This window comes from Talpa occidentalis, unplaced genomic scaffold, assembly GCF_014898055.3.
Source record: "Talpa occidentalis isolate TD23 unplaced genomic scaffold, MPIMG_talOcc4v2.1 talOcc4.8, whole genome shotgun sequence".
Lineage (NCBI taxonomy): Eukaryota > Metazoa > Chordata > Mammalia > Eulipotyphla > Talpidae > Talpa > Talpa occidentalis.
This window is the reverse complement of record NW_023605194.1, coordinates 71,597,092-71,624,799: the sequence shown is the minus strand read 5'-3', so window position 1 is coordinate 71,624,799 and position 27,708 is coordinate 71,597,092. Positions and strand designations below refer to the sequence as shown.

At 55.8% G+C, this 27,708-nt stretch overlaps 1 protein-coding gene across 9 annotated transcripts; it reads right to left on the bottom strand.

Moving 5' to 3' along the window:
* Positions 1-6,036: 6,036 nt before the first annotated feature.
* LOC119234696 (membrane cofactor protein-like) lies at positions 6,037-25,980 on the bottom strand. 9 transcript variants are annotated; one of them, XM_037497715.2, is made up of 14 exons: positions 25,904-25,980; positions 23,593-23,781; positions 23,214-23,316; positions 22,312-22,397; positions 20,794-20,991; positions 19,219-19,401; positions 18,929-18,973; positions 17,421-17,468; positions 16,903-16,953; positions 13,387-13,530; positions 13,080-13,115; positions 11,360-11,395; positions 10,969-11,029; positions 6,037-8,175 (listed from the first exon to the last, which is right to left on the bottom strand). In XM_037497715.2, the coding sequence occupies exons 1-14, from the start codon at positions 25,974-25,976 to the stop codon at positions 8,097-8,099; spliced, it is 1,332 nt and encodes a 443-aa protein (XP_037353612.1). In that variant the 5' UTR covers positions 25,977-25,980; the 3' UTR covers positions 6,037-8,096. The 9 variants fall into 9 exon arrangements, with proteins under 9 accessions (XP_037353612.1, XP_054546003.1, XP_054546004.1 ...); XM_054690028.1 differs by lacking the exon at positions 25,904-25,980 and adding an exon at positions 25,180-25,548; XM_054690029.1 differs by lacking the exon at positions 13,387-13,530.
* Between the last annotated feature and the right edge of the window lie 1,728 nt (positions 25,981-27,708).

The window sequence follows — 27,708 nt, the reverse complement described above, 5'->3', positions numbered from 1 at the left end:
CTGTCTCGGTGGGAGCCAGGCCCAGGACACATGCATCTTGAGACTGTGGGCAGGGGCAGTGGTGGGGAGGGGGTGGGGAGAGGACAGTGCTGGCGCCTCGGGGCCTTGCGGGACCTACAGGTCAGCCTGGCTCACTCACTCGCTGCCTCTGCGGAGCCTCTGGGGGTCAAGTGTCACTGCGTCTGCACCAGGAAGTGGCTGGTGGCCCCTCAGGCTGCGCAATCCTCCATGATACCCTCTTCTTCTGGAAGCTGGTTTCACATGGTGGCTTAGATTTTTCCATCTTTGTATCTAGCACCATTTGAAATCAGTGTTTTAGGAGTAAGAATTGCAGCACAAGCGAAGGCGGCGCGGGCTCCTCGGGACTGGCGTGTCCTGCTGCTGCGAGTGCGTCTGGGAAGGGAGGCCGTGGCGGACGTCCCTGGGCTCCTGTGTGGGGCGGAGGGCTCTGCTGCCCAGGCTGTGGGCCTCTGGTCGGCGTTGCCTGGAGGGCCCCTGCTGCCTGCTGCCCCGGGGGCTTGGGCCTGGGCCTCGGGGTCTGGGCACCCACGCCCTGCCTGCCTGGCCCTGAGGCCCGGGCGCTGGAGTCACGCCTGCTAGCTGCGTCCCAGGGCAGGACCGAGAGCACCTTGGACCCATCTCTTACACAGGCTGACCGATTTCTCCTGGTGTTCAGAGTCTGTTTTTGTCTAGCACCATTTGAAATCGGTTATGATGTAGGGGGACAAGCAGCAGCCGCCGAGCCCAGCCTCGAGACACAGCGACAGCCAAGGCCCCGATGGGCGCGTAGGGCACCCTGCTCTGGACCTCTGCGTGGCCTCGCAGAGTGGGAGGTGGGGCTTCAGCAGCAGCACTGGGGGTGCCGTGTTGGAAGGTGGTGCTTGCTGGGTTGGCTCTGCTGTCATGGCGGCTGAAGTCTGTTAACGCCGCATCTACTGGCACCTGTGCTGAATAAACCTATGCCTGTGTCCGGCTCATCACATCTTTATGTCATTTCCTGCTCACAGCTGGTGGAGCCGGGCAGTGCCCTGCCCACCTGAGGTGTTGGATGGTCACAGCCGAGGGCACCCACACCGGCTCGGGGCGGCCACTCCTCGAGCAAGGGAGGAGACAAAGGCCCTGAAGGCCAGGCCAGGTGCCCCTGCAGCCCTGTTCCCCCGGAAGCCTCTGCTCATCGGTGGTGGCAGGTCTAGCAGTCAGAGCGCGGGCACCAGCTGGAATGGGCGGGCAGCTCCCTTGGGCTTGGGTTGTAGACGCTGGGGCGGCTGGTGGGAGCTGGTGGATGGGGTCTGAGGAGGCGCCCACTGCTCCTACGCATAAGTTGCGGGAGGGGGGACCCTGCCGGTGCCACCTGTTCTCAGGGAGCTCACCTGCCACCGTGGCAGTAGCCAGAATCGGAGAAGCAATGGGCCACACGCCCCAATTTGATCCCTCCCATATTTAAGCAATAAGGGACAGTTTAACCTTTGGAAAAAAATGGCTTTTCTGAAAAGAAAGCAGAGAGCGAGTTAACGGTAGATCCGGAATGAAGCGGATAGCCCCTCGCCTGGGCCTGAGCCCAAGCACGGAAGGCGGCAACTCGGATCCACGGAGGGGGTCAGCAGGGCCCCAGGGCCCCAGGAGCCCAGAGAAGGGGAACCTGGCACTGGTTCATTTGCCTGGCGCCCAGAAGCCGCAGGCTGGCTAACTTCCGTCTTCCTGGACGGATATGCAAAGGTCTAGAATAAACAAATTCGTTCTAGCTGACACGGTTATTCTGTTGATAGCAGGAGTTTGCCTGTTGGGTGGAGGCTGCACCCCTCAGGCCAGGTCTCAGGCATTTCTGATTGAATAGGTGGGTAAAGAAAGCCACGGCAACCTTCTGCACCTTCTCTCTCCAAGTTTCTATGAGAGATAGACTGTGGGCCGAGAGAATCATCAGGGAGAGGTGCTGGCCGTGGCTGACCGAGGGCCACGGGGGAGGCCTGAGCCCTGCCCCCTGCATGGCACATGGGGGCTTGGAGTGGGAAGTGGCTCTGTCTGCTGCTTGGAGCCTGAGCTGGCAGGACAGAAGGTTCCTGCGGGTCTATTGCACAGCCATGGTGGTGGCCATGGCTACATTGACCCTTCCCAAACAACACAGTCCATGATGGACTGGGGTTGAGTGTCCACACACATGCTGTATAAAACCTCACCATCCCTGCAATTCAGGCTCAGACTTGGGGGCAATCCCCCTGGGCCCATGTGTGTGAGGACTCTCTCTCCTCTGAGTGCCCCGAGTTTTCTTGGAGACACCGGCGCAGTCCGGCCTCACATCAGCCTGAATTAAGTCAAATTTGAGAGAACAAGTTTCTTTGGCATCAGCAAGAACTAACCCTGTCACCAGCCACGCCGGCCATGTTTCCTCCACTGCAGGGCTAATGGCGAGTTGGCCAGGCCCAGGCTGGGCAGCATGTGGGGGCCTGAACCGGGCCTGGCCCCCATGGCTGGGCCTGGGTGCACTGGGCGGCCTGCTAGCCAGGCGGGACGTGGAGCTGTGGCTGGCGACGGGCTGGGAGGGGGTGGGTCCTGTGAGGGGCTGGTGCTGAGGGCTGAGGGGAATGGCGGGGGCCATGCATGGGGAGATGGTCGGGGTGGGGGAGGGGGAAATGCAGTGCAGGGCGGGAAGTGCCAGGAATGCCAGCAGAGGAGCACTTCTCCACGGTTTATTTACTCTCTACCATCACCTCAGGCGAAGAACAAAATCCTCTGTGTGCCGTTTCCATCTCAGTGTGGTGGAGAAACTTAAGTTCTTGCCCCATCATTTATTTTATTTTTTTTGCCATTGAAATCAGTTACTTTATATATTTATTTTTAAAGGTTTATTTATTTGCACAAGCACTGGGTACAGTCAGAAATGCGGGAGGGTGAGAGAATTCATCAGAGCCAGAGTGGGAAGCAGAACAGGCAGACTGATGAAATACACTGCAGAGGGGAGTAGCAGGCGAGACAGGAGAGGTCTGCCATGCCATGTGGGACGCTCGCTGGCAGTAGGGGATTGAACCTGCGCTGCAGAGGCTGCAGGCAGCTTCGCAGCCCAGCGCTCAACCACTGTGCCACCAAGAGAGGCCCTTATATTTTTTAAAGTGAAGATTTTTTTATTTATATATTTTTTACATCATTGTTCATTTTTTTATATATTTTTTACATCATTCTTCATTTTTAAACAATATTTGCTTCCCCCCACCACCTCTATTTTATTTTTTAAAGATTTATTTATTTATACAAGAACTGGAGTACAGGTCAGAGGTGCCGGAAGGTGAAAGAATTCACCAAAGACAGAGCAGGGAGTAGAACAGGCAGAGGATCAAAGACACTGTTGAAGGGAGCAGCAGGGAGACAGGAGAGGTCTACGGCACCATGTGGGTCTCCCCCTGGCCGGCCTGGAATTGAACCAGCGCTGTAGAGGCTGCAGACAGCTTCACAGCGTGGCACTCAACCTGCTGTGCCACCGGGGAGGCCCGCCCCATCATTTTAATAACATTTCCAATAGAAAGCAACACAGTGAGCACAACTTATGTTTGCACATGTAATGGTAGAGCTGCACGGGTGCAGCCACGGAGCACAGCCAGTGCAGGTCGGGTGGCCTCGCCCCCTCCTGGATAGCAACGCAGGGACATGGCTCTGCCCACCCAGCCGCATCTGTGCAGACTCGCTCTGACCTGACTCGGCCGCCAGGATGAGGCGTGGATGCACTCAATACTGCTTTGTCCCAATTAGTGCTGAAGACGGAAACACGGGGAGCCCGCGGCCCCCAGCCTCGTCCCACCATGACCCTGTCCCCTTGGGCAGGAAGCAGGCCCCGAGGTCGCCCCCACGGTGGGCCGTCTCACAGGACAGGTGCCCCGGTCTCTTCGTCCTTAAAGCTGAGTCCCCAGGAGTGATGCGGGCCACTGCGGTTGCCCCAAGGTGACCCCGCACCCCTGACACCGAGGTCCTGCCTGCCCCCCACTCTTTCCCAGGAGCCACCAGTGCCCTCGCACCCCAGCTCCTTTCTCCTGGGTCTGCTTGTCGCTGGTGGAACCGAGGGGCAGGCCAGAGGGAATGCTGACTGCCTGGGTGCCCACCTGCTGACCATCTGCTCACTCCTCGGCCCATTTGTCATCGGGGTCTCACTGTGAGCTCTCCCATCCTGGTCTCTCTTGGGACCAACCTCCTGGACTCGCCACTGCCCCTCTGCCCAAAGACCAGACTCCTGTGGTCTCGACATGCTTCTCCTGCATGTGGCAGACCTGGCTGCTTGCTCTGCCGCACCCGCTGTGAGTCTCCCATGCGGTCTGTGTCCAGCTCGCCGTGGCTGGGACTAGTGCGCCATATGCGAGGAGGGGCTGTGCCTGGGGGCCGGGCCGAGCACTCCCAGGACGTGCAACCGCGTCCACCTGCGTGGCTCTGAGCTGCTCTGATGTCAGCAGCAGCAGCACTGGATGCCAGGCACAAACTTGCATACGCGAGTTTCACACCAACGTGGCGCTACCCACCGAGAGTATTTTTTAGCGACATTTTTTTTACATATATATATTTTTACATCATTTTTCATTTTTGTACAATGTATGCCTTTCATCTCGGCTACAGTCCCCATAAAATTCCCACCACCCTTGTTTTGATCCTACTCCCTTCTCCTCCTCCCACCCCTGCAGAATGTGTGGTGTTTATAGTTGCCTGTTGATTTTTAGTTTTTTTTCCTGATCCCTTACCTTTATTTGGATTCTCTACATTCCTGCTATAAGTGAGATTGTAACAGGGTGGTTCCCAAGAAAAGGAGAAGTTACAGGTTTCCTGCCCCACCCAAAGGAGGGTGGAGTTGAGCAAGGAAGGGAGAGAAGCTACAGAAGGGACGGAGGAAGGAAGGAAGCAGGATGGAGAGCCAGGAGGCCTGGAGGAGGCACATGGAGCAGGGAGACATGTGAAGAAACTGCACTTGCCTTTTTGGTCATGGACCAGGTGAAACATATGTGGGTGAGAGACCCGTGGGGAGGATGGCAATGGCAACTTTTACCTTGATTTTACTCTTTTCTTTTCAGACTTGTCTGGTTGTTTCTGATCCTTTTTTGTGGGTCCCCACTGGAGGATGCTTTAGACTTGTGCCAGGCTCTGGGTCAATCCTGTTTGGGTGGATTTTTACCCAAGAGGGGACAGGTGACTCCAGGTGCTTGATTTAGAAACTATATTCTTTGCCTTTCCTGGTTGTTTACTAATTGTATTAAAGTTCCTTTTCATTAAAGTCTCGTGTTTTGTGTTGTGGCAGATGGCAGAACCTATTTAGAGCAGGCAGGTTTGTGGGCTCTAGGGTGCCCCTCTCCCTGCCCTGTAACAAGACCATCCGGTATTTTTCTTTTTCCTTCTGGCTTATTTCACTGAACATGATCCCTTCCAGCTCCATCCACGTTGCTGCAAATGGCATGAGTTTTCTTTTTTGATTGCTGAGTAATGTCCCATTGTGTACATATACCACATCTTCTTGATCCAGTCATGTTTTTGGGCATTTGGGTTGTTTCTATAGCTTACCTATGTTTATTGCAATAAACATAAGGGTGCAGGTATCCTTTGGGTAGATCCCTAGGAGTAGACTTGCTGGGTCATATGGTAGCTCCATTTTTGGCAGATTGAGGACTCTCCACACAGCTCTCCATAGTGGCTGGACCAGTTTGCACTCCCACCAGCAGTGCAGGAGAGTTCCTTTTTCTCCACATCCTCGCTAACATTTGTTGCTGCTGGTTTTTTACTATGTGCCATTTTCACTGGTGTAAGGTGCTATCTCATTGTAGTTTTGATTTGCATTTCCCTGATTACAAGTGATATTGAACATATTTTTATATGCCTGTTGGCCATTTGCATTTCCTCTTTGGAGAAGTTTCTTTTTAGCTGTTATGCCTATTTTTTTTTTTACGTAACTTTATTTTTTATATATATTATTTTACATAATTCTTACATCACTTTTCATTTTTTGCACAATGTATGCATTTCCACTTTGGTTATATTCCCCATACAATTCCCACCCCCCTCATTTTGACCCTAATCCCTCCTCTCCTTCCCCACCCCCCTTATGCCTGTTTTTTGATTGGGTTATTTACTTTGTTTTTGTTGAGTCTAGTCAGCTCTTTGTAGATTTTTGTGATCAGTCCCTTATTAGTGTTGTGTGCAAAAATTTTCTCCCAATCAGTGGGGCGTCCTTTGTTTTGGTTAATGTCTCTCTTCTAGCAACATTCTTAGTGAGAAGAGTGTCGGTTGGGTGCCCAACCCCCTGTGGAGCCGTCCGAGGCTATGCTTGAGGCCTGGAGCAGACCCCACCCACACAGGGGACCCCCTTGAGTCGCGCATGGGTGTAGCTCCAGTGGGCCTTCAGCTTTGAACGAAAGATTGCAGAGTAACTTCCTTTATAAGTGGAATTTCATTTTGAACTCTATTTCTCCAAATTTGAATTTTTATCTAAAAAGTTATATATCTCACTGCCTTAAGGTTTCAGTGACAACACTACCTTGGGCCATGCGAGCAGCTGCCTCTCGGGGACGCCACCTGGCCTAGTGCCCAGACCCCCACGCACTGACGGCTGCGCGGCACCCTGAGCTTTGTGGTCACGGTGACCTTGTGTTGACCACATGTGCAATGACCACGGTGAGACAAATCCGTCGCCAGAGTCACAAGACCATTTTATTCTCTATGTGATGGAAAGTTCTGGGATCTGGTCTTAGTGACTTTGCAGCAGCCATCCCTGTCCACGATAACCTGGCCCTTGTTTCTCTTGGTGTGGCAGGGGAGTCCCTAGAAAAGGGGGAGGTGCCAGGTTCCCTGCCCCACCCAGGGGAGGGTGGAGCTGAGCAGGGAGAAGAAGCTGCAGAGGAGACTGAGGAAGGAAGGAAGCAGGATGGAGAGCCAGAAGGAGACCTGGAGGAGCCACATGGAGCAGAGAGACATGTGAAGAAATGCGCTTGCCTTGTGGTCCTGGTATGATGGAAACAGACGTGGGTGAGAGACCCATGGGGAAGTGACAGTGGCAGCTTATCTTGATTTTACTCTTTTCCTCCCAGACTTGTCTGTTTCTGACCCTGTTCTATGGGTCCCAGATGGAAGGTGCTTTAGACTGTGGTAGCTTTCGGGCCTTGCTCTGGGCCAGTCCCATTTGGCTGGACTTTTACCCATGAAGGGACAGGTAACTCTGGGTCCTTGATTTGGAAACCATGTTCTTTGTATTTTCTGTATTGTTCCCTAATTGTATTAAAGTTCTTTTCCATTAAAGATCTTATATGTTTTGTCTTGATATGGTGGATAGGAGAACCTATTTAGTGCAGGCAGGTTTGGGGGTTCTAAGGTACCCCTCTACCTGCCCTGTAATATTATGACCTGTGACCTTTCGCCTCACTCCTGTCCCTGGTGACCACAAGTCTGATTTTCGGGGAGTTTGTTAGGGGGAAAGGATGTCCTGAGCAAACTCCATACAGGTTTTGTGGACACGTCCACAAATTTATCTCCCTCTTTTTCTCCCTGAGTTATTCATTTCTTCATATCCCCTTTCTTTTGTAAATAACCCCTTATTAACCTTTTGTGTGTGCCTGCAGTTGAGTATTAGTAAGTCCCTTGAAAGTGCGCACGGGTAAGGACCCTGTCAGGCAACCCATTTCATATTGGGGTTGCCCTGTAACAAGTTTACCCTTTTTATTGGGTTGCTGGAAAAGCTGTGACTGTTACACACATGGGTGAGTCTGACTGATTCACTACCTTGAGCGTGATGCCACCACCTAGGGCACACAGGATTTAATTCCTTCTCACAGTGGAGTAGTAGTCCACGTCCTGGCCTGTAAGTGTACACGCTGGTGCACAGTGTCTCTTTCCACTCACCCCAGCAGGCACACGCAGACTGTTCTCATGGCGTAGCTCTCATAGGACAGGCAGGGGCGGGCATGGGGTCAGCTTTTTCCTGATTAACATCCGAATGGGAAGGGGTGCATCATGGGGGAGTAGTTGTGTATATGTTTTTGTTTTTTTTTTAATGTAACTATCATGTTCTTTTCCAGAGCAGATGGGCCAACTACTAGGCAGTCACCTCTTAACGGAACCAGGGCGGCTGTGGGCAGGGCAGCCATCTACTGCGGCTCTTCTGTGGGGATGGTGGACTTATCCTGGTAGGCGCTATATTCGGGCGTAAGATCTGATTTCCTTTTCCTACAAGGCAAGTACAGAGATAGCATCAGAGAGAAACCGGATTAAGAACAGAGACTAAGTACCGGAAGCAGATTCAGAAAACAAATCATTTTTAAACCCCGTGTTTCTGGTACAGAGTCCCAGTTTGGGAAACAAACGACCCAGTATCCCTGCGGAGCCACCCCTGACAGCCCCGTTACTCCCCCCTCTGCCAGTTCCAGGGCCCGCTGCTGCTCTGACTGCCGGTCAGTGGGGGACATAGGGAGATGCGTCTCCCCAATCTCGCAATTTTACATCTGGCCTGGAGGGGAAATTTTTAAAAAGCTAAGGATTCCAAAAGTGCTAGTTCAAGAATGCCCATTTGCTCTCGTGGTGGAGGCAGCGGCGTGTCCCAAGATGGCTTCTCCACAGTGAACACGGCTCTAAACCTGCCATTCTAGTGCAGCGCTGCCCAAAGAATACAATGCAAACCACGGTCAGATTGTAATTCTCCTAAAGTCATATCTAAGTAAGCTAAATATACAGGAAAGGCAACTGCGGCCAGTCCTGAGCGGACACCAGAGGGGCCCACACTGTGCAGGAGCAGGTGCAGGTTGGTCCCACAGCAGCTGCCTGTCAGCTGGAGTGGAAGCAGCAGCGAGGGCCGGTCGCGCCTCTGTAGACCCTGCTGGCCCCAGGGAGTGGCCGGCAGCCTGGGGATGCAATCACCAGGGTGGGCAGGCACAGCTGATGACGCAGGCTTACGGGACGTCCCAGGCCTCTGAACCTGAACAGCTTCATTGTGAGAGGCGGCTTGAGCGCTGCTAGGTTCCTGCCCACCATGGTGTGCCCCCAACGCCGCCCAGCCTCGCCCTGTCCTGGAGCCACAGCACAGGCTGGGCCCCACAGGTGCCCCAAGCTGCCTTGGGCCCAGGAGCTTCCTCTTGGTGCGTCTGTCCTTACGTGAAGGAAGATGCGGGGAGGCCACAGCATGACTGTGCCTCTGAGGCAGAGCGTGCACTCTGAGCCAGCCACAGAGACCCTGTTCCCACAGGCTCCGCCCACTGTCCGCTGGGAATAGGTCGGACCCTTATGCGAATCAGAGCAGCCATCCCCTGCTGCCCCAGCCTCCCTGGTGGGCAGGATTCACCACCACCCCCTGGACCAGACCTGCCACCCCCTCTCTGCACCCTCCTCCACGCTGACCAGACCTGCCATCACCCCACCCTCATGACTGGACCATCATCTGCCCACCCAGACAGGCCCCGCCAGTCCCTGCTGGCCCAGACTTGCCATTCCCAGCTCCACACCCTCCTTCCCTATGGATGGAACCTGTGCCCCCTGGGCCAGCTGTGCTGTGCATTCTGCCTGGCACCCTCAGGTGACACAGTCTCTGGTTTAGCCAGTACAGGTCAGACATTACGAAGAGACTTAAGGAACAAACATCCTTAAACAACCTAGATGAGAAAATGGGTTAGCCTGTCTCATAGGAACCATGAGACAGACTTGCCAAGCACCCTCAGGGCCTGCAGTCATCTCCATCGACACTGCACTGGAGGCAGTGAGCCCTGCATGGGAGGACACCACATGGTACAGGCAGGGACTTGGGCACAGAAGGGCCTTGCAAGGCCTGGCATCGAGGCCAGGGGAGCCCAGAAGCTCAGGTGGCCCACCTGGAGGGGAGTCGCACCAGGGGGGCAGAGTCAGGGTTCATCTGCAGCCCAGGGTGGGGTCTGCACAAGGCTGGCTCTCCCTGGAGGAGAGGCTGCTTAACCTCCCCCATCATTTTTTGGACTTTCCCTCCCCCAACATCCACTGCTGCGGTGGGGACTGGCCAGGTGCCAGTCCTGTCCTTAATAATTACAGATTTAACAGGGAAACCTCCTATTTTCTTTACAAATATATGGACTCTACACTATAAAGCCTGAGTTTTAAAAATATCACAAAACAAATTACTTCTGTCAGCTCGCTTATGCTGCTGGAGCCTTAATTTGGGGGTACAGAGCTGGGGTTGCCGCTCGCCTTTAAGGACTGTGGCACGTGGCGGCCGGGCTTGGCGACGCCCCTCGAGCCAGCACTGTGGAGGCGGCACAAACCGGAAGCGGGAACCCCACAGTCTGCGCCCAGGTGCCTTCCAGTCCTGCGGACACCCCAGCTCTCCCCGCGCTGCCACCGGGGGTGTGGGGCACCCAGTGCTCTCCGAGCCACCCCAGCAAGTCTGGCCCTCCTGGCTTTAACTTTGGAAGTTCTTTTCGAAGAGCTGCAGGGGAAATGCGCATTGTGCAGCGTGTTGGCCTGGCCTGTGCCCCAGCGCCACGTCAGATCGTCTGTTAAACTGAAAACCACTTCAGGAAAGTTAGGCCTGATGTTTAAAAATGCTGTTCCCCTTGGAAGCCACATCTCAGCGCCCCGTGCCTTTCCATCTTCCTAAGGGGACACGCCACCGCGAGGTGCCGGCCTGGCACGCACTCGTTGCGCTGCCTTCCAGCTGGCCGTGCCCGGCAGACAGCCCTGCTGGGATCAGTGGCCCTGGGTTCACCCCTGCTCGGCCACACGGCACGGGCGTGCTCTGGGGCGGCGGGCACCCCCGCCCAGTCTCCAGGGGACTCCTGCAGCGGCGTGTGCAGGTGGGAGGCCCCATCACCAGCCACGGCTGAAGCAGAACTTACCCCTCAAGACCCACAGAAGCTTCTCTGGAGGCCACGCCAGCGGCAGGACACAGTGCCCCCAGAGGGGCTATCTCGTGGGACCCCATTTCGGGGCACCAGTGGCATGGGCACAGCAGCATGGCACGAGGGGGCAGGGCAGGGCAGAGCAGGGGCCAGGCGCACTCACCTGGACTTAAGGTGCTGCTGGTACCGGTATAGGCCCAAGCCCACAGCCGTGGTAGCACCCACTATAAGAAATGAAGACACAGACTGTGACCTCGACCCGCAACGCCGAGTCGCGCTCCAGCAGAGGAGATGATCCCAGGGCCGCGCCTGCTCCCTGGCATGCAGCCCCCTCCCCCGCAACAAAAAGTGCCCAATGCCTGCGAGGCCTGCGCAGTGTGCTTGGCCTTGGGCTAGCCGCAGGCATTTGACTGGCAGGAGTGCAGGGTCACCACTGGGACGCAAGGTCACACACAAAACCAGGCTTCCTGGGACTGTCCGCTCATTAATTCCCAGAAATGGAGACTGGTGAGTAAGCAGGATCTGGGGTGATCACAGTGGCAGCGGGTACTTACAGATCGTGAGCACGATCAGGGCGATGAAGCCAGCACCTGGGAACAGGGAGACAGAAGGGCCACACTGAGACACCTGGGCCGAGGCACTGCCAGAGGCCTTGGCTGTAACCCTGCCTCAAACCCCAGCCCAGACACCCCTCACAGTCCCAGCATGAGGTGGGGCTGCCTGGCAGGCTCAGCACCCAGCAGCCTGCTCTGGGGAAGGTAACCAGGATGCTCAGGACTCACGAGTGAGCGGAGACCCATTTAAAATGGATTATTCCATTTAAGTTCAGTGCTCATTCTGTATTTCTAGTGATTTTGTTGGTAATTTTATTCATACTTTTCTTTCCTCTAAAAGTAGGTTGGTGGACTAAGTCATAAATAAACTCAGTTGTACTCTCGGGCCTCCCTAGGGGCGCAGGGATGGAGTCTCGGCACTATGAACTTATCATAGCCACTGCAGCAAGAATCTGATCCCCGGCCACAGAGCTGACCCACAGGGCGCAGCAGTCCTCTCCTGTCTCCCCACTGCCCCCCTCTGTGTTTTTCAGTGGATCTGCCTGTTCTGCTCCCCACTCTGTCTCTGGCAAACCCTCTCACCCCGCACCTCTGGCCTGCACCCCAGCTCTTGCATGCATAAATATTTTTAAAAAATGCAATTACTCAATCACACAGATGCTATTTATAGATGACCCACAAACACTTTATCACCCGCCTCTCTCTAGGCCCGCACCTCCCTCCCAGTAAGACATTGTCCCAGTGACCAAGGAGAGGCTAAGAATGGAAAGGAGATAGATAAAAACCACGTGCGGGAACCCTAATGTGCAGTTTTGACAGCAAACGACAAATACTGCTATAAAATCTGAATTCTTAGAAATGTCTGTCAGAGAACTCCCTGGTGCGCAGGCAGTTGAGCTGTCCACAGCCTCTGCAGTGCCAGTTCCATCCCAGCTGGCCAGGGAGATAGCCACAGGGTGCTGCAGACCTCTCCTGTCTCCCTGCTGCTCCCCTCAACAGTGTATTTCGTCAGTCTGCCTGTTCTGTTCCCCGCTCTGTCTCTGGTCAGTCCTCTCACCCTCCCGCATGTCTGGCCTGTACCCCAGTTCTTGTATACATGAATAAATCTTTTTTTTTAAAAAGAAAGAAATGTCTGTCAGTAGGACTTTTGCTTCAAACACCCAGTTCTGCTAAATTCCTGTAAGTGATAGCACAAGGTACGTTTATTGCGGCTCGTGCACTTTCCAGGAGCTCACCTGCAACTGCAGGGTCCCCGCGCGAGGGCCCCAGACTCTGGGCTGAGGTGAGTACACCAGGCTGAGCCACCTGGACGGCCCTCACTGCCTGACACCCTCAGGGGCACTGCACCCACCCGCCTGCATGGCTGCTCGACAGCACCTGCCCTGGGGCCTGCCGGAGGCTCCACAGCCCGTCTAGGGGCTCGCCGGCTGCGGGGCTGGGCACGCATGCACAGGGCCAGCACTGCTGGCCACCACAAGCAGGCCTGGCAGGGCAGCAGGTCCCACCAGGCTCAGGACCGCCAGGGCACCCCTTGGGAGCCGCACATGGCTCACCCCACAGACCCGGCACCCACTTCCCACATGTCCATACTAGTTGCCAATGCAAGCGGCAGCCACACCCATAGGCGACATGGGGCCTCTGCTCTTCCCACAGACACAGGCCTGGCCACCACGGTTGGCTCTGGTCACACCCTGTGGGGTCCCTAACCAGCAGGTCGTACCTATGCCCTCAGAGGTGGTTCCACCGCTGAAATCTCCTGAAGGAAAAATAGAAGTGAGAAAAATAAAACCATAAAGCTTCGAGACTGCTAAATCCATAGGTTTGGGTTATTAACCATTTTGTATCATTTCCTTAAATACTATTAATTTTTCTGCTCAAAAGCTGTATCTACTTCCCCTCCAGCGGCTCTCCGCAATAAGGCCCTGAGCTTGAGCGAGTGCGGCGACCAGCCGGGTCACCCTGCACATCGGCTGTGGCTCCACTTGCTGAACGCTATTGGGGGCTTAAAGAGGTGACCAAGAGGTGACCTGTAGTAGAGGGGGGCGCGGCCATGAGCATCCACACGTGAAGCCACAGATGATACCCCACGCAGGCGGACGTGAGCTTCCCCGCGAAACCAGACAGGATGCAGCTTCCAAGCGACATGATGCTGGGGAGTCCAGTCAGAGCAGCTAGGCAGGGGAGGGAGAGGAGACACTCAAGGGGCAGCAGCAGGAAGGGACCTGTGTCCACAGGCCCCACACAAGGTTGTCACACATACGGTCGCACACACATTGACACACATACACACACTGACACATACACACACACACACACGCGCAAATCTGAGAATAATTGAATCCAGCAAAGCTGCAGGAAGTGAACATAACTCCTACACACTATTTGTGCTTCTGTACACAATGAACAATCCAAAAGGAGGCCAAGAAGTCATGCAACTTTGTAATACATCAGAAAGACCGAAATACTTACATTAAAAACTTAACCAAGAGGCTCACACTGATAACTGCCACTCAGCAGGCAGAGGTGAGGAAGAGCGCAAAAGGCAGGCTGGCCGGAGCTGGGTGCCCGCACACCTGGTGCTTGGAGAACCACACTCTCCCTGAGCAGCCTGCAGACCCAGGCTTCCCCGGCTAAAACAGCGGTTTTACAGAAATGGAAAACTACAACCTCAACTTCAGATGGCACGTCCGGGACTCGGGGCAGTTGGGACAATCCTGAACAAAGGCGAAAGAATCTGCCCTTCCTGGTTTCAAGCCCACGACAAAGCAATTATCACAACAGCACTGGCAGACACACAGCGCCCAAGGGCACGGGGGTACAGCACTGCCGCAGGACACACTGCCCTCATGTGGTGAGGACGGCCACTGGGCCCCGGAACACACGGAAGCATGAGGCTGGACCACAGCTTGACACCATGGTGCCAAAGCAGACACAGCGTGGCTAAGAACTCATGCGAGAGTCCAAACTGTAGGGGAAACAGAGGGCGGGCTTCCGGTGGGCCTGGTAATGGTTTCTTGGGTATGACACTAGAGGCACAAAAGACAAGATAATGTGGGTGAATGGATTCCAGATTCAAGACTTTCCTGTATCAAAGGCCGACCCCAAAGGGGTGGCCAGTGGGTGGAGCTCGGCCACCACCTGCTGGACATGGGTTCACGTCAAAAGCGTGGACCCGACTCTGAACACTTCACAAGCCAAGTCAGAAGCAAGCAAAGGGATGGAACAGAAACTTCTGCGAAGGCTGATGAGAGGGTGGAAGGCCCGTGTGAGGGCGACTGCTGCTGACTGGCCAGAAGGCACCAAGAAAAGCCACGAGGGTCTACACAGCTGCTGCGAGCAGAGATGCTGGCAACAGGTGAAGAGATGGGGCCACAGGCAGACACCCCAGGAGACTCGGTGGCCCCGGCTCCAGCCCTGAATCAGGAGCTGGGGCAACCACCACCATGGCGCCAGCAGCAGGCCCAGGAGCATCCCCATAACACACACATGGGCCTCGAGCACGACACCCAGGCCAGCCGCAGTGACCTAGTGCCATGAGGCGGCTTAGGCGGTGGCTGACGAGGAAAGGGCGGGGTCTGATGCCCCAAGGTCCACTGGAAAGAGCCGTGAAGCAGCACGGGGCAGGCTGAACAAGAGAAGCTGATCTAGAAAAAGGCTGGAGGGCAGCCATCAGCACTGAGAGAAAGAAGTGCATTCTTGGGCACTGCCCAGCCCTGTGCAGCTGGGACACAGGCACAGCCCTGGAGCCCAGGGACACCAGACCCAAGGCTGCACAATGCAGGCAGAGGCAGGCTCTGCCTTCCTGTGGATGCCTGCAATTTCAAGGCCAAGCAGCAGGATGCAGGAGGGGTGTGGCCATCACCCCTGGCCCCCACGGCACAGGTCAGAGAAGCCCAGGCCTGCTCGGGGTCACATGTGCATGGAGCCTGCAGGAGACCAGTCACGGGCAACGTGGGGGTGGCCACCAGTGGGGCAAACCCAAACACAAGCCCTTCCGAGACATGAAGGGACAGTGTCAGGCTCTGGAAAATGGGCACCACAGGACGCCCTTTAGAAGGAAACAAAAGGTGCCAGCTGTCCCCATGGCTCCCAGGCACGCAGGTGCGCGAGGGCACCCGGGCAGGCCCACAACCAGTGGGGTCTTCACCGCTTTCCTTCAACCTTTTAAACTGTGTAAGTTTAGGGCTTCTTGTCTTGCCCACTGCTCCCCTCAGCAGTGTGTTTCAGTCAGTCTGCCTGTTTTGTTCCCCGCTCTGTCTCTGGTGAATCCTCTCACCCTCCCACACATCTGGCCTGTACCCTGGTTCTTGTATAAATAAATGTATCTTAAAAAAAAAATCATAGGGCCTCCCCTGGTGGCGCAGCGGTTGAGCGCTGGGCTGCGAAGCTTCCTGCGGCCTCTGCAGCGCCTGTTCAATCCCCGGCTGCTCCCCGGCCACCGGAGGAGGGTCCCACATGGCGCGCAGACCTCTCCTGCCGCCCGCTGCTCCCCTCAGCAGTGTACTTCGGTCCTTCTGCCTGCTCTGCTCCCCGCTCTGGCTCTGGTGAATTCTCTCACCCTCCCGCGCTTCTGACTGTACCCAGTGCTTGTATAAATAAATAAATAAATAAATAAATCTTTAAAAAAAAAAAAAAAATCATATAAGTTTATATTAATGTGATACTTAAATGATTAAAAGGCATAAAGAGCCATTTCTAGTGAACACTACAACATAAAAGAGCTTAAAACTTGGGCCTCTTTGGTGGTACAAGGGGTTAAGTCTCAGCACTCTGAAGCTATCTGCAGCCACTGCAGCATGAGTTCAATCCCCAGCCAGGGAGCTGCCCACATGGCGCAGCAGACCTCTCCTGTCTCACCTGCTGCTCTCCTCAGCAGTGTATTTCAGTCAGTCTGCCTGTTCTGTTCTTCAGTCTATCTCTGGGGAATTCTCTCACCCCCCCCCCCACCCCTTACCTCCGGCCTGTACCCCAGTTCTTATATGCATAAATAAATAAATCTATATTTAAAAAAAGCTTAAAACTTATTAAGAAAACAAGGCAAAACAGAACAAAATAAAACCAGGGCCTCCCTGGTGGCTCAAGGGGTTAAGCACCGCACTATGAAACAATCAGCAGGCTCCGCAGCACGAGTTCACGATTTCGATCCCTAGCCAGCCAGGGAGCAACCCAGATGGCACAGCAGACCTCTCCTGTCTTGCCCGCTGCTCCCCTCAGCAGTGTATTTCAGTCAGTCTGCCTGTTCTGCTCCCCACTCTGTCTCTGGTGAATCCTCTTACCCCCCGCATCTCTGGTCTGTACCCCAGCTCTTGTATGCATAAATAATCTTAAAAAAAAAAAACACTTGAAAAAAATATTCACCTTGCATTGAAAGGGCAGAGTCACAGTGCACGTGACACCATGCTCACATGCTTGAGGAGCGCTGGTGAGTGAGTGCTAGTACTAAAGGGTCAGCCTCACTGATAAGCAAGGCAGTGAAAAGTAAAGCCGACGCCACATCACACCCACCACGTTACAGAATCTGGCAAACTAGGTGTGTTACTGGCCTGCATTGCTTGAATCTGGTGGCCAGGGTGGAGGGACCGCGGGCTCAGGGCCTGGAAAATAAATTCCGTCCATTTACCAGCCGGCCAGGGCAGGCCTCTGTCTAACTTTGATAATTTATTAACAATTTTCTTTGACTTTTAATTTAGTATTTTCTTTTATTCCCCCTCCTGCTGTCTCTCATGCCGCTGGCAGGGAGCCGGGCAGAGGTGCTAGCTCAGGAGAGGACCCCTCCCTCAGGCCTCCATGGGGAGCACACTCAGGGCCTTCCCACAGTGGCCCAGAGACAGAATTGAACTGGCCGTCCCGGGAACGGGCCCAGGCCTGGGCCAGGACACTGGGTGGACGTGGGCCCGAGGTGGGCCCGAGGTTCGGCCCACTAGGGCCGGGGGTAGGAGTGAGTACAGATGGGCTCGCATCCAGTGCGTGCCCGGGACAGCTGCAGGAAACGTGGTGCGTGAGGGCGGGGAAGGGATGAGAGCAAACCCACACACAGACACAAGACAAGGCGTTACTGGACCTGGATGAGTGGAGACAGGAGGCCGGGTTGGAGGAACCGGCTTGGAGCCTGGAAAATAAATTCCGTCTGTTCACCAGCCTGCCGGTGCAGGCCTTCCATGCTGACATCTGATTTTTTAAAGATCATTTCTCTAGTTGGAATCTGCACATCACCTCTGGCTACAGCTCTACATCTGGGAGTTTTACCTAAACACACACTGACACAAGAGTCAAGCATGCACCCGCCAGGATGCCCCTCACAGTGTCAACTGGAGAGGAAACCCAGCAGCACCCACACTCAGTCAGACACATGCTCAGAGCAAACATGTCATCTGCAAACAGTCACCCAGTTGGTAGCCTGCCCGGCAGCTAAATCCTGGTCTTCTCACTGCAGTATCTCCCCCAAATTTCTTCACACTAGCACAGTCGGGTCAGACCCACAGTAACACCATCTGACACTGGTGCCAAGACTGTACTTTTGGGAAAGTCTTTCTCTAACTGACAAATTAAAGCAAAGAGCCTGCAGGAGTTACTGGACCTGGATGAGTTGAAACAGGAGGCCAGGTTGGAGGAACGGGCTTGGAGCTTGGAAAATAAATTCCATCCTTTGGTCCAGCCTGCAAGTGCAACCTCTTCTGATTTTGGTAATTTAATTTTTTTTTAAACTTTAATTTTGTATTTTCTTTTATTCCCCCTCCTGCTGTCTCTCGTGTCACCAGCAGGGAATTTGGCAGAGGCACTAGCTTGGGAGAGGGCCCCTCTTTCAGCCCTCCATGGAGAAGGCACTCAGGGGCTCCACAGCAGCCCAGAGACCCTGGTACCAACACACCAGAGACAGAGTTGAACTGGCCACACTGGGGACCGGCCCAGCCTGGGCCAGGACATAGCCAGCGGAGGAGCAGACATGACTTTAAAGCAGAAAAGGGAGCTGGAGCACACGCCAGGCTGGGGGTACAGCACATGCGGCTCTAAGGCTCTGTCTGCAGCAGCTCGCGCTGACCAGCTGACCACGCCAGCTCTCACGGCGGCCGCCAGCTGGCTCAGCCCCAGCACCGCACAGGCACTCCAGCAGCTGCTATCTGTGGACTGGGCGGGTTACCTAGACACGCAGGGCAAGGCAGCAGCTGCGCAGGCCCTGTGCTACCAAGAATGGCAAAGGTGGGCCTTCCCTGGGGTGCAGGGTTGAGTCTCAGCACTATGGAGCCATCCACAGCCGCTGCAGCCAGAATCCATCCCCAGCCAGGAAGTGACCCACAGGGTGCAGCAGACTTCTCATGTCTCCCTGCTGCTCCCCTTAGCAGTGTGTTTCAGTGGATCCACTTGTTCTGCTCCCCACTCTATCTCTGGGGAATCCTCTCACCCCTCCCACACCTTTGGCCTATACCCCAGCTCTTGTGTGCATAATGAAATAAACAAAAATTAAAAAACTCTAAAGATGGCAGATAAGCATCAAGCAGAGGAACAGAAAGGGTTTTCAGAAAGTCCCCAAGTGCTCAAAGGCCATTTGGAGAGAAATCGGGTGTACTGGACCTGGGCTGGTAGAGGTTGGAGGCTTTGTACTGGGAGCAGCCGGCACTGCAAAACAAAAGAACGCAGTGGTCAGTGGCGGCTCTGCTGCCTCACCACAGGATGAACGTGGCACCTTCTGTTCCTGGCCCATCTCCCTGAAGTTCTCAGGCCCCGACTTACTATGAAGAGGGGTCACCAGCCCCCTCTCCCACAACGGCCTATGGAGGAGGGTCCCCCATCCAAGAGCAGTGCGGCCAGCGCCCCACGTCTGGCTGTCTGGCCAGCCGCCCCGACCTGACCAGACCACATACCGTGGATGCACTGGGGCATGGTGGGATCCCAGGTGCTGTTGGCGCTGCACTGGATCTCACTGGCCCCAGAGAGGTGGAAGCCGGAGTTGCAGGCCAGCTCAACCTGCGCCTTGTAGTAGAACTTCTTTGCCATCCCTGACACAATGAATCCATTTTCAAGCACTGGGAACGGGCATTTGACCACTGGAGGGGGAAGAAATGTCACAATTAATGGAAATCTCATGAACAAGGGGTCAGAGGAAGTAGCCCCCTGACTCCTTCAAGGGCAGTATGTTAATTTAAAAAGAAAACTTGATGGGTATACATTTTAGCCTCAGGCAAACAGATTTAGAAAACTCTAGCAGCTTTCCAGAACAGGCTGGACCCCTGGGTTGGCTGCGTTCTCCCGCACCGACAGGTGTCTGGAATGCCGTGGCTACGAAGATGCCCAGCGGGGCCTGTGACCCACTTGGAGACACTTTAGTACCAGGTGCCTTCGATGTCAACTGATACTGGCTGCTAGGGAAGAGGTGCCCACTGCTGTCACCTATGCTCACCCGGAGTGAGCAGCATGAGCAGGGCGGGCATGGGCCAACCGGGTGGGCAGCTGGAGGCATGGCACCCCGGGGGCACCTGCCTTGGGGACTCCTGGGACAGGGGAGGGTGGGTATCTGAAGCCTACAGGCGGGGCGTCCTGCTTCAGCTCATAGCCTGGGCTGAGCCCCTTCAACACCTTCAACCAGGGGGCTCAGCTGCTGCCCTTCACCCCACAGCCTTCTGGGCTGGTAACAGGATCCAGTCACAGGCTGGAAGAATTTGGAAACGAACAAACAGAAATGGGCGTGGCAAGAAGGTTGAGTCCGAGCAGTGGGCAGAGGAGGATGGAGGCCTGCCTGCCAGCACAGCTGGGACACGTCCGGCAGGCAGCACCCCTCCATCCAAGGATGTCCTAGCACTCCCCTGTGAAGGTCAGGGAGTGACACAGGGCCCGGCATGCCTACTCTGAAAAGACTACTCGGCCTCCAGCTCAAGTGCCTTCTCCCGAGGGAGGCCCAAGAGGGGCTGAGCCGTGCCATGCCCAGGGTTCTAGACAAGGCACGGCTGCTGTTCCTGTTTGGGGCGGCGGGGAGGGATGGGGCCGCGTTCTCTCTCGGCTGCTTTTTATCTTTTGTTTTTGATAGTTTACCCCATGATGTGTCTAGTTTTTGATATATTTTATACAATTACCCCGCCAGGTCACTGAATTCACTTCTTGGACCTGTGGGCTTGCTGTTTGGGATCCAATTTGGATCATGTTTTGTCCTCACTGGTCCAAATAGCTCTCGAGGCTCCCCTCCCCCTCCCCCAGAGCACCAGGGCAGGAGAGTTGGCGGCCACCACCAGCCCACAGCACCGCGGGCACAGCCTGCACTTGTCCCCTCCGCCACCCAAGCACGGGCCAGGCCTGCAGAGCCATGCGTCAGACCGTGTGGTGGCACCGCATGGTGAGCGCACAAGCTCACCCTCCCACATGCCAGCCACTGTGTGTGACACACACAGGGGCCAGGACGCTGCCGGGAGTGCCCACGGGTGCCAGGCGCAGGACAGGTGAGTTACCTCTGCACTCTGGAGGTGCGCTGCTCCACTCCCCGCTGCCGGAGCAGATAAGTCTGCTCTCCCCTACCAGGGAGAACTTGTCCTGCCCACCGGAAGGGTTACAGCTGTAGGTCACGAACTCCTGGTAGCTGAATGTGTCCTTCTCGCTGTTGGAGTATCTTCCATTTGCTATTGCTGGAGGTGGTTTACACAAAATCTCTTAAAAAAGGAAGAGAGAGAACATGTGAGCACCAGGGAAGGGACGAGGCTGCACCAGCAAGTCCGGAGCATGTCCTGGCATGGGGTGTGCGGACGGCTATGGCCCATCTAGCCAGCAGAGAGTGCCGAGGAGAGAGAGAATCGCCCCAGCTCACATGGGGAGCGTAGACACAGAATTTCAGAATAAAACTCATTTTCTTAAAGCTCTATCCAGAGCACTCACGAGGAGCCCTCGCTCTATGAGGCAGCACTGCTTTCTCCTCGTCAGAGAAGCGGCCAGTGTAACAATGAGTGTGCTCATGGTCAGAGATGAAAGCAGAGGTGAGACGTGCATACAATCTGTATGTGCCTCATCGCCCCACTGGCAGGAGAAGACACCATCTCCTCATGCTTCCATTCTCATTAGTGTTCAGCACAGGCCCCAGGCCGGCAACTGCGTGACATGGCCACACAGCGCCCGCGCCTTCCCCTCAAGTGGGTCACGAGATGTGCAGGAATGGGGGCGGGGTGGCCGGTCTCAGTATTTGTTTTTGAAAGCTTTTACTTTCTTTCTAAATACTTGTTTGTGCATACAAGAACTGGGGCACAGACCAGAGGTGCAGGGGGTGAGAGGATTCACCAGAGACAGAGTAGGGAGCAGAACAAGCAGATCTACTGAAACATACTGCTGAGGGGAGCAGCGGGGAGACAGGAGAGGTCTGCTGCGCCTTGTGGATCAGTTCCCTGGCTGGGGATCGAACTCATGCTGTAGAGACTGTGGATAGCTTCACAGTGCTATGCTTAACCCCTTGTGCCACCAGGGAGGCCCAAGTTTTTATGTTTCATTAAAAAAGTACTGTAGGGTCTCCCCTGGAGGCGCAGCGGATGAGAGCTGGGCTGTGAAGCTGCCTGCAGCCTCTGCAGTGCCAGTTCAATTCCTGGCCGCTGGCAGAGTCCCACATGGCACGACAGACCTCTCCTGCCGCGCCCGCCGATCCCCTCAGCAGTGTATTTCGTCAGTCTGCCTGTTCTGTTCCCCACTCTGGCTCTGGTGAACTCTCTCACCCTCCCACGCTTCTGACTGTACCCAGTGCTTGTATAAACAAATAAATACATCTTTAAAAAAAAAAAAAAAAGTACTGTAGATGTTTGCACAGATCGAGGCTACTGATCTTAAAAAGGAACAGGTAATTATCTTTCAAACTTCTAAGTTTTAATTCCAAGCTAACGAACGGCAACAGAAATATCTCGCATAAAGCAACGCTCTCTGGGGTCCTTATTGAAAGCAAAAGGGCCTTGCACTAGGGCTGTGCTGCTGCCTGCTCCCAAAGACACACTTACTTTCACAGATAGGGGGGATCTCGTCCCAGTCCAGCTGATTCCCAGAGAGCTGACAATGCAGCGTTTTCTCACCAAGTAAGCGGAAACTAAATGAGAAAAGAAAGGGTCACTTGGTCTCGGAACATGGCAGGGAGAAAGCAGGTATGTCTCCCGCACGACAGCAGCTGAGGGAGCATCTTTTCTGTTGTTAGATCACAGGCGACTTCAGATTGATTTATTTTCTGAAGCAAAGTTTTTCAGTTTTTGCTTTTTGTTTCACTGAAGTAAACTGGTTTATAACAGGAACAGATTTCCAGGTACAGATTGTTAAGGGAGAAGCCACCGCTGTTCGCAGGTGGCACGGCCTCGCCTGCGGGGACCCTGGATGACACACGCTTGGTGCATGAACTGATACACACACTCAGCGGGACTGCAAGCTGGGTCCCTCCAGCGCACCGCGTTTCTCCTCTCAATGCACATTTGCCACCAACCTTCAGCGTCGCCAGGATGCATCACTGACAGCGCTCAGGACAGAGGAGCCAGGCACTCGGGGTCTGGGCTGCGTCACTTGCTTGTAAAAGGCTTTTCCAGCCACGAGATTCTGACAGACATGGCAGCGCGGCCCATGGACAATGCGGCCCTCACATCCTGCCAGGGGACCCTGCTCCCGCCCTGATCCCAACCTCCCGCAATTGGAAAAAGGGAACACTGTCCCCGAGGAAAGTCACTAGAATGACTGCATTTTGAATACATAAGCTTGTTACATACAACCTGCCTTCCCTCAACTTAAATTTCTATTACTAACATATCTCGCAGTCTCCGTGAAAAGCCCCAGGAATCAGGCGGTGGCACAGCCTGGGATAGAGTGGACGCCAGGAAAGAACGGGAACGCGCGTGGGCCAGCTGGCAGACGCAGCCCTCACCCCTCGTTGCAGGTGTAGGTGATGCTGGCGCCGAAGTCGAAGTTCCCCTCCCCGGTGATGATCCTGCCGTTCAGCGGATCTCCTGGGTTTCTACACGATTTTTCTAAAAGAAATTTTCAACTTCACTGTTCCAGGCCAACTTCAACTGGGGTCAAAGCAAAGCCCCTCATGGCCCTCTTGAGGGCATGGGTGGGTCACCCTGTCCACACAATCAGGGGCATTAAGGGTCGCGTTTACCCCGGCCACCCTCTGCCGGGAAGAAGGCGCCCTAGAGATTTCGAAGTCTGACAAAAATACAGTACCCCCGAACACCACAACCCCAGAAAACTGGCAGCAGGAAACACCCCCGAGCCCTCTGAAGCCTGGCACGGCCACTCACTGACACAGGCCTCCTGCGGCATGTTCCACGTGCCATCGGCGCTGCAGGTCACCAGGATGTCACCGCTGCTGCTCTTGTGCCGGTAGCCAGGCCGACATTCGTATGCCACCTGCTCCCCAGGGCTGTAGGAGGTCTTAGGGGTGCCCTTTACCTTCATAGACTGGAATTTCGGGAGATCGTCGCAGGCACCTGGGAGTGAGAACAGGCAAGTCTGGAGTCTCCCCTCTGGCCAGCAGGCATGTCACAGCATGGCGGTGGGACCCAGCCTGCTCCGCACTTCCCACCGCAACCAAGGACGGCCCCGCCCACCTCAGGGACCAACTCGCAGCTCTGGGCTCTTGGGAACAAGCCCACCGGGCAGTGAGCTGAAAAGACAGCACAGTAATGTCCAACCTCGTCCCCCACTGCCCACTACGTTCACATCCAGACCCCCCCCCCCACTCGGGAAGCCTCCCACGCCCAGGCGCCCTGCTCAGACACCACCCCCGTGCCCTCCACCTCAGCCCTGGTCTCCTCTGGGAGGCAACCAGCTGGAGGTCCCAGGACACACTGCTGCCTGGGCTCAGGGCCGCCGCGCTCTGGGCCCCAGTGCCCTGGCCAGCCCAACCGCCCCAGGACAGTGGCTGTTTTATGTTCTGCTTCTGAGGCTTTCTGGGGCACATTCTCCAGAGATTGGTGTCACTCCTATGTCAGCAACTGTGACTCCTGTTAATTACTGTGGGCTTGGAAACCCAAGAGCTCTGTCACAGCAGTATGTGAGGTCAGGATGCAGATGCACATCGTCCAGGAGTCCACCAGACACTGTGCCCAGGGCGGCCAGTGCCGGGTGGGGGCTGTGTCCTCCCTGCACCCACCTTGGCCTCACTCCAGGCACCAGCTGATCAGAGAGCTCCAAGCACAGAGCTGCTCTCCTTCCCCTTCTGCTTCTAGAACCCTCTGTGCAAACTTCCTCCCAGCCGCCTCTGCGCACTGGCCCGCATTCCACCCTGCTAATTGCAGTGCCCACGCAACTGCCCACAGCCTCCCAGAAGAAACCAGAGGCCAAAGCGGCAGTGGTCAGCGCTGTGTGAGCAATGAAAGAGCCGAATTCCATCAGCAACATCCACTTTTATGAATATTGGCTGGCCAGTTTCATTTTACAACAGAAAAACCAAATGAACAGGACTAGCAACGCTCTCTGCCCAGTCTCAAGGTGCCATGCCAGCGTCCTGCGGGCAGCCAGAATGACACCAACAGCAGCACCTGTGGTCACTCCCACCCGTGCTTAAGATGGGCACCAGCTGGCCCATGTACCAAGGAGAACAACAGCTACAAGGAAAAGCGTTCATCGTTGTTTTCAGCCAAAGAGACAGGCCAGCCCAGGAGACCGTTCACACCTGTGGGCCTGGAGACCCCACCACAGGGGCTGGAGGGTATGTAGAGAAAGGGGGGCCAGCCGCACTGGGGAGCAGAACAGTGATTTGGGAAAGTGACCTGTGTTTACCTCTAAAAACTGAAAACAGGAACACTGCCCGCCCAGCCAGGCCCTCCTGCCCCCTCCTGGCCCTCCAGCTGGGGTGCAGCCACAATCCACTAAAGAAAAATCACCTGCTCTGCAGCGTTTACTGCAGCCTCAGCAACAAAAGCTGGACCCGAAACTGGCCGAGGGCTGGGTCAAGAGGGTGCCTCCATCCATCCCTAGAGGTGGACTTTTATTGTCCTAAGGAAAAAGAAACTGTTGCCATTTACAAAACCGAAAGAGTTGGAGAGAATGAGGCACCGGAGCCAGAGGGGCCAGGCAGACAGCGAGCCACGCGGACACAGCCACAGCAAAGGCAAACATCAAAACCTCAGACAAGGCGCCCCGAGGCCTGTGGGGTGAGGAGGGGAGACAGACGCGGCTGACTACACAGAGCAAAAGCGAGCACGAAGGGCGGTGTCCTGCGGTGGGGCCATTTTATACAACAAGATCGTCCTCGTCTGCATCTTAAAGGTGTTTACTGCGCCCAGTGAGTCCTCAGCCACCGCAGGGAGCGGCCTCCGGCTTCGGCCACCAGGGTTTCCGAGGCCGCTTCCCCTTCCCAGCGAGAGGAGCCGCCCCGGGCAGGAAGGGCGGCGCAGCCCTTCTCGGAATCCGCCACCAGGGTGGGGCCGGGCGAGGAGCGGCTCCCCCGCACCACAGGGCCGGAGCCGGCGGCGCGCCCCACTCCCGAGGGCGCCCGCACCCAGGCCGGCCCCCACCCCGGCACTCCCGTTCGCGCACCTGCGCGCGGCCCCGCGACCCCGGCGCCCGCAGGGCCCCAGCTCGGCCCGGCCCGGCCCGGCCGCCTACCAGAGCGTCGCGGCAGCAGCAGCGCCAGCGCCAGCGCCAGGGCCCCGGCGAGCCGGCGGGCCGGCGCGGGCATGGAGGACGCGGGCTGGGCGCCCGGGGCGGCAGGCGAGCGGCTCGGGGGTCCCGGACGCGGCCGGGCGCGTCGCTCGAGCGGGCGCGGAGCTCAGTCCCCAACGACAGGCCGGCGAAGTGAGGCCGCCGCCAAGCGTCCGCGCTTCCTCGACCGCTGGGCGGGGCCACAAAGGGGGCGGCGGGTCACAAATGGGGCGGGGCGGGGCCGGGGGCGGGGCGGGCGCAGCCGGAAGGTGCGCAGGGCCCCGCCTCCCGCCGGCCGGGTGCCCCGGCAGGGTGCAGTGTGTGCGGAAGGGCCACGGCACCCTTACACTGGGCGCAGGACGGGGCCGGGAGGGCGCAGGTCGGGGCCGGGAGGGCGCAGGTGGCGCAGACACAGTCCCCCCAACAAGGCTGGAAGGGGGGGCCACGGAGGTGTCTGTAGGTTGTCACAGGGGAACTGGGGAAGTCCCAGGACCCATGCTAGGAGCCAGGCAGATGCCCTGGGATATAATACATTTTTTTTTTTTTTAAAGATTTATTTATTTATTTATTTATACAAGCACTGGGTACAGTCAGAAGCGCGGGAGGGTGAGAGAATTCACCAGAGCCAGAGCGGGGAGCAGAGCAGGCAGAAGGACCGAAGTACACTGCTGAGGGGAGCAGCGGGCGGCAGGAGAGGTCTGTGCGCCATGTGGGGCCCTCCTCTGGTGGCCGGGGAGCAGCCGGGGATCGAACTGGCGCTGCAGAGGCTGCCGGCAGCTTTGCAACCCAGCGCTCAACCGCTGCGCCACCAGGGAGGCCCCATGGGATATAATACAAAGGGCAGAAATGTCAGAGACACGTTCGAGTTTAAGAACGTGACTTCAGAAAGTGTCAACACATTTCAGTAATTTGAGCCATTCTAAGAAGTCGTGACTCTGAATTCTGTGTGTTCTGAATCCAGTCCCATTGTAAAGTTCCTTTTAGTATTTTGTCATCACCCAGTACAAAGTGCTTTTGACATAGAGCTTAGGAAATCCCCAAAGCATAATAATTCCTCTGGTGTTTCCCTTGAACAATTTTGAACCATCGCCCCTGGAATGATGCAGAACTTTTCAAGAAACTTTGTTCGTACAAAGGGGAGCCCCCTCTGCTGCTGTGCCTGTATCCTGGCTTGGGACTGGCTGCCCCTCCTGCCTGAGCACTTGTTGCCTTGGTCCAATGGAAGGAAAGGTTTGAGAAGAGGGAAAGTGGTTTAATCTGTGGCTGGTTGAGGAGCAGCAGTCTCGGGCTGCAGGACCATATGCTTTGCAGGGGTGGAGAGGGGCAGCTCAGTGTGTCTGTCCTCACAACACAAGTGTGAATGGGAGGTGCTTGGTGGACACCACGGCTCTGCCACCACTGCTGGTCAACAACTCACGTGTCCCCTCCCAGTTGCAGGGTAAGTGAGTCAAGAGTCAGGCATTTTCTGCCCTCCTGCCACGAGCGTCCAGGGCCAGCACCTGCAGCCCATGATGCACACCTGGGCCCAGAGCAGAGCCGACAGCCGGAGAAGTGCTGGGAAGAGGAACCGGCCCATACCCTGCCTCACCATTAAGGCTGTAAAAACCAACCACAGGCCACAAAGTTGTGTTTCCACCTGCGAGAACCAACAGTGAGCACACCCAGCCGGGAAGCTGCATAACAAGTGATGTTCTTTCTCAGAAGGTGCGAAGCCAAGTTGTGCCACCTAGAGGGGAGATGGCACGCTTATCTGGTAGGATAGAGACACA

Bases quoted from the DNA above. Each gene is read 5' to 3' on its own strand.
- LOC119234696 (XM_037497715.2), bottom strand. From the start codon at position 25,976: ATGCCCGCGCCGGCCCGCCGGCTCGCCGGGGCCCTGGCGCTGGCGCTG. The intron at 20,992-22,311 runs GTAAGTGTGTCT...TCCTTTTTTAAG, and splicing joins GATCCCCCCTATCTGTGAAA to AGATTTTGTGTAAACCACCT. The intron at 8,176-10,968 runs GTGAGTGCGCCT...CTTGCCTTGTAG, and splicing joins CAGCAGCACCTTAAGTCCAG to GAAAAGGAAATCAGATCTTA.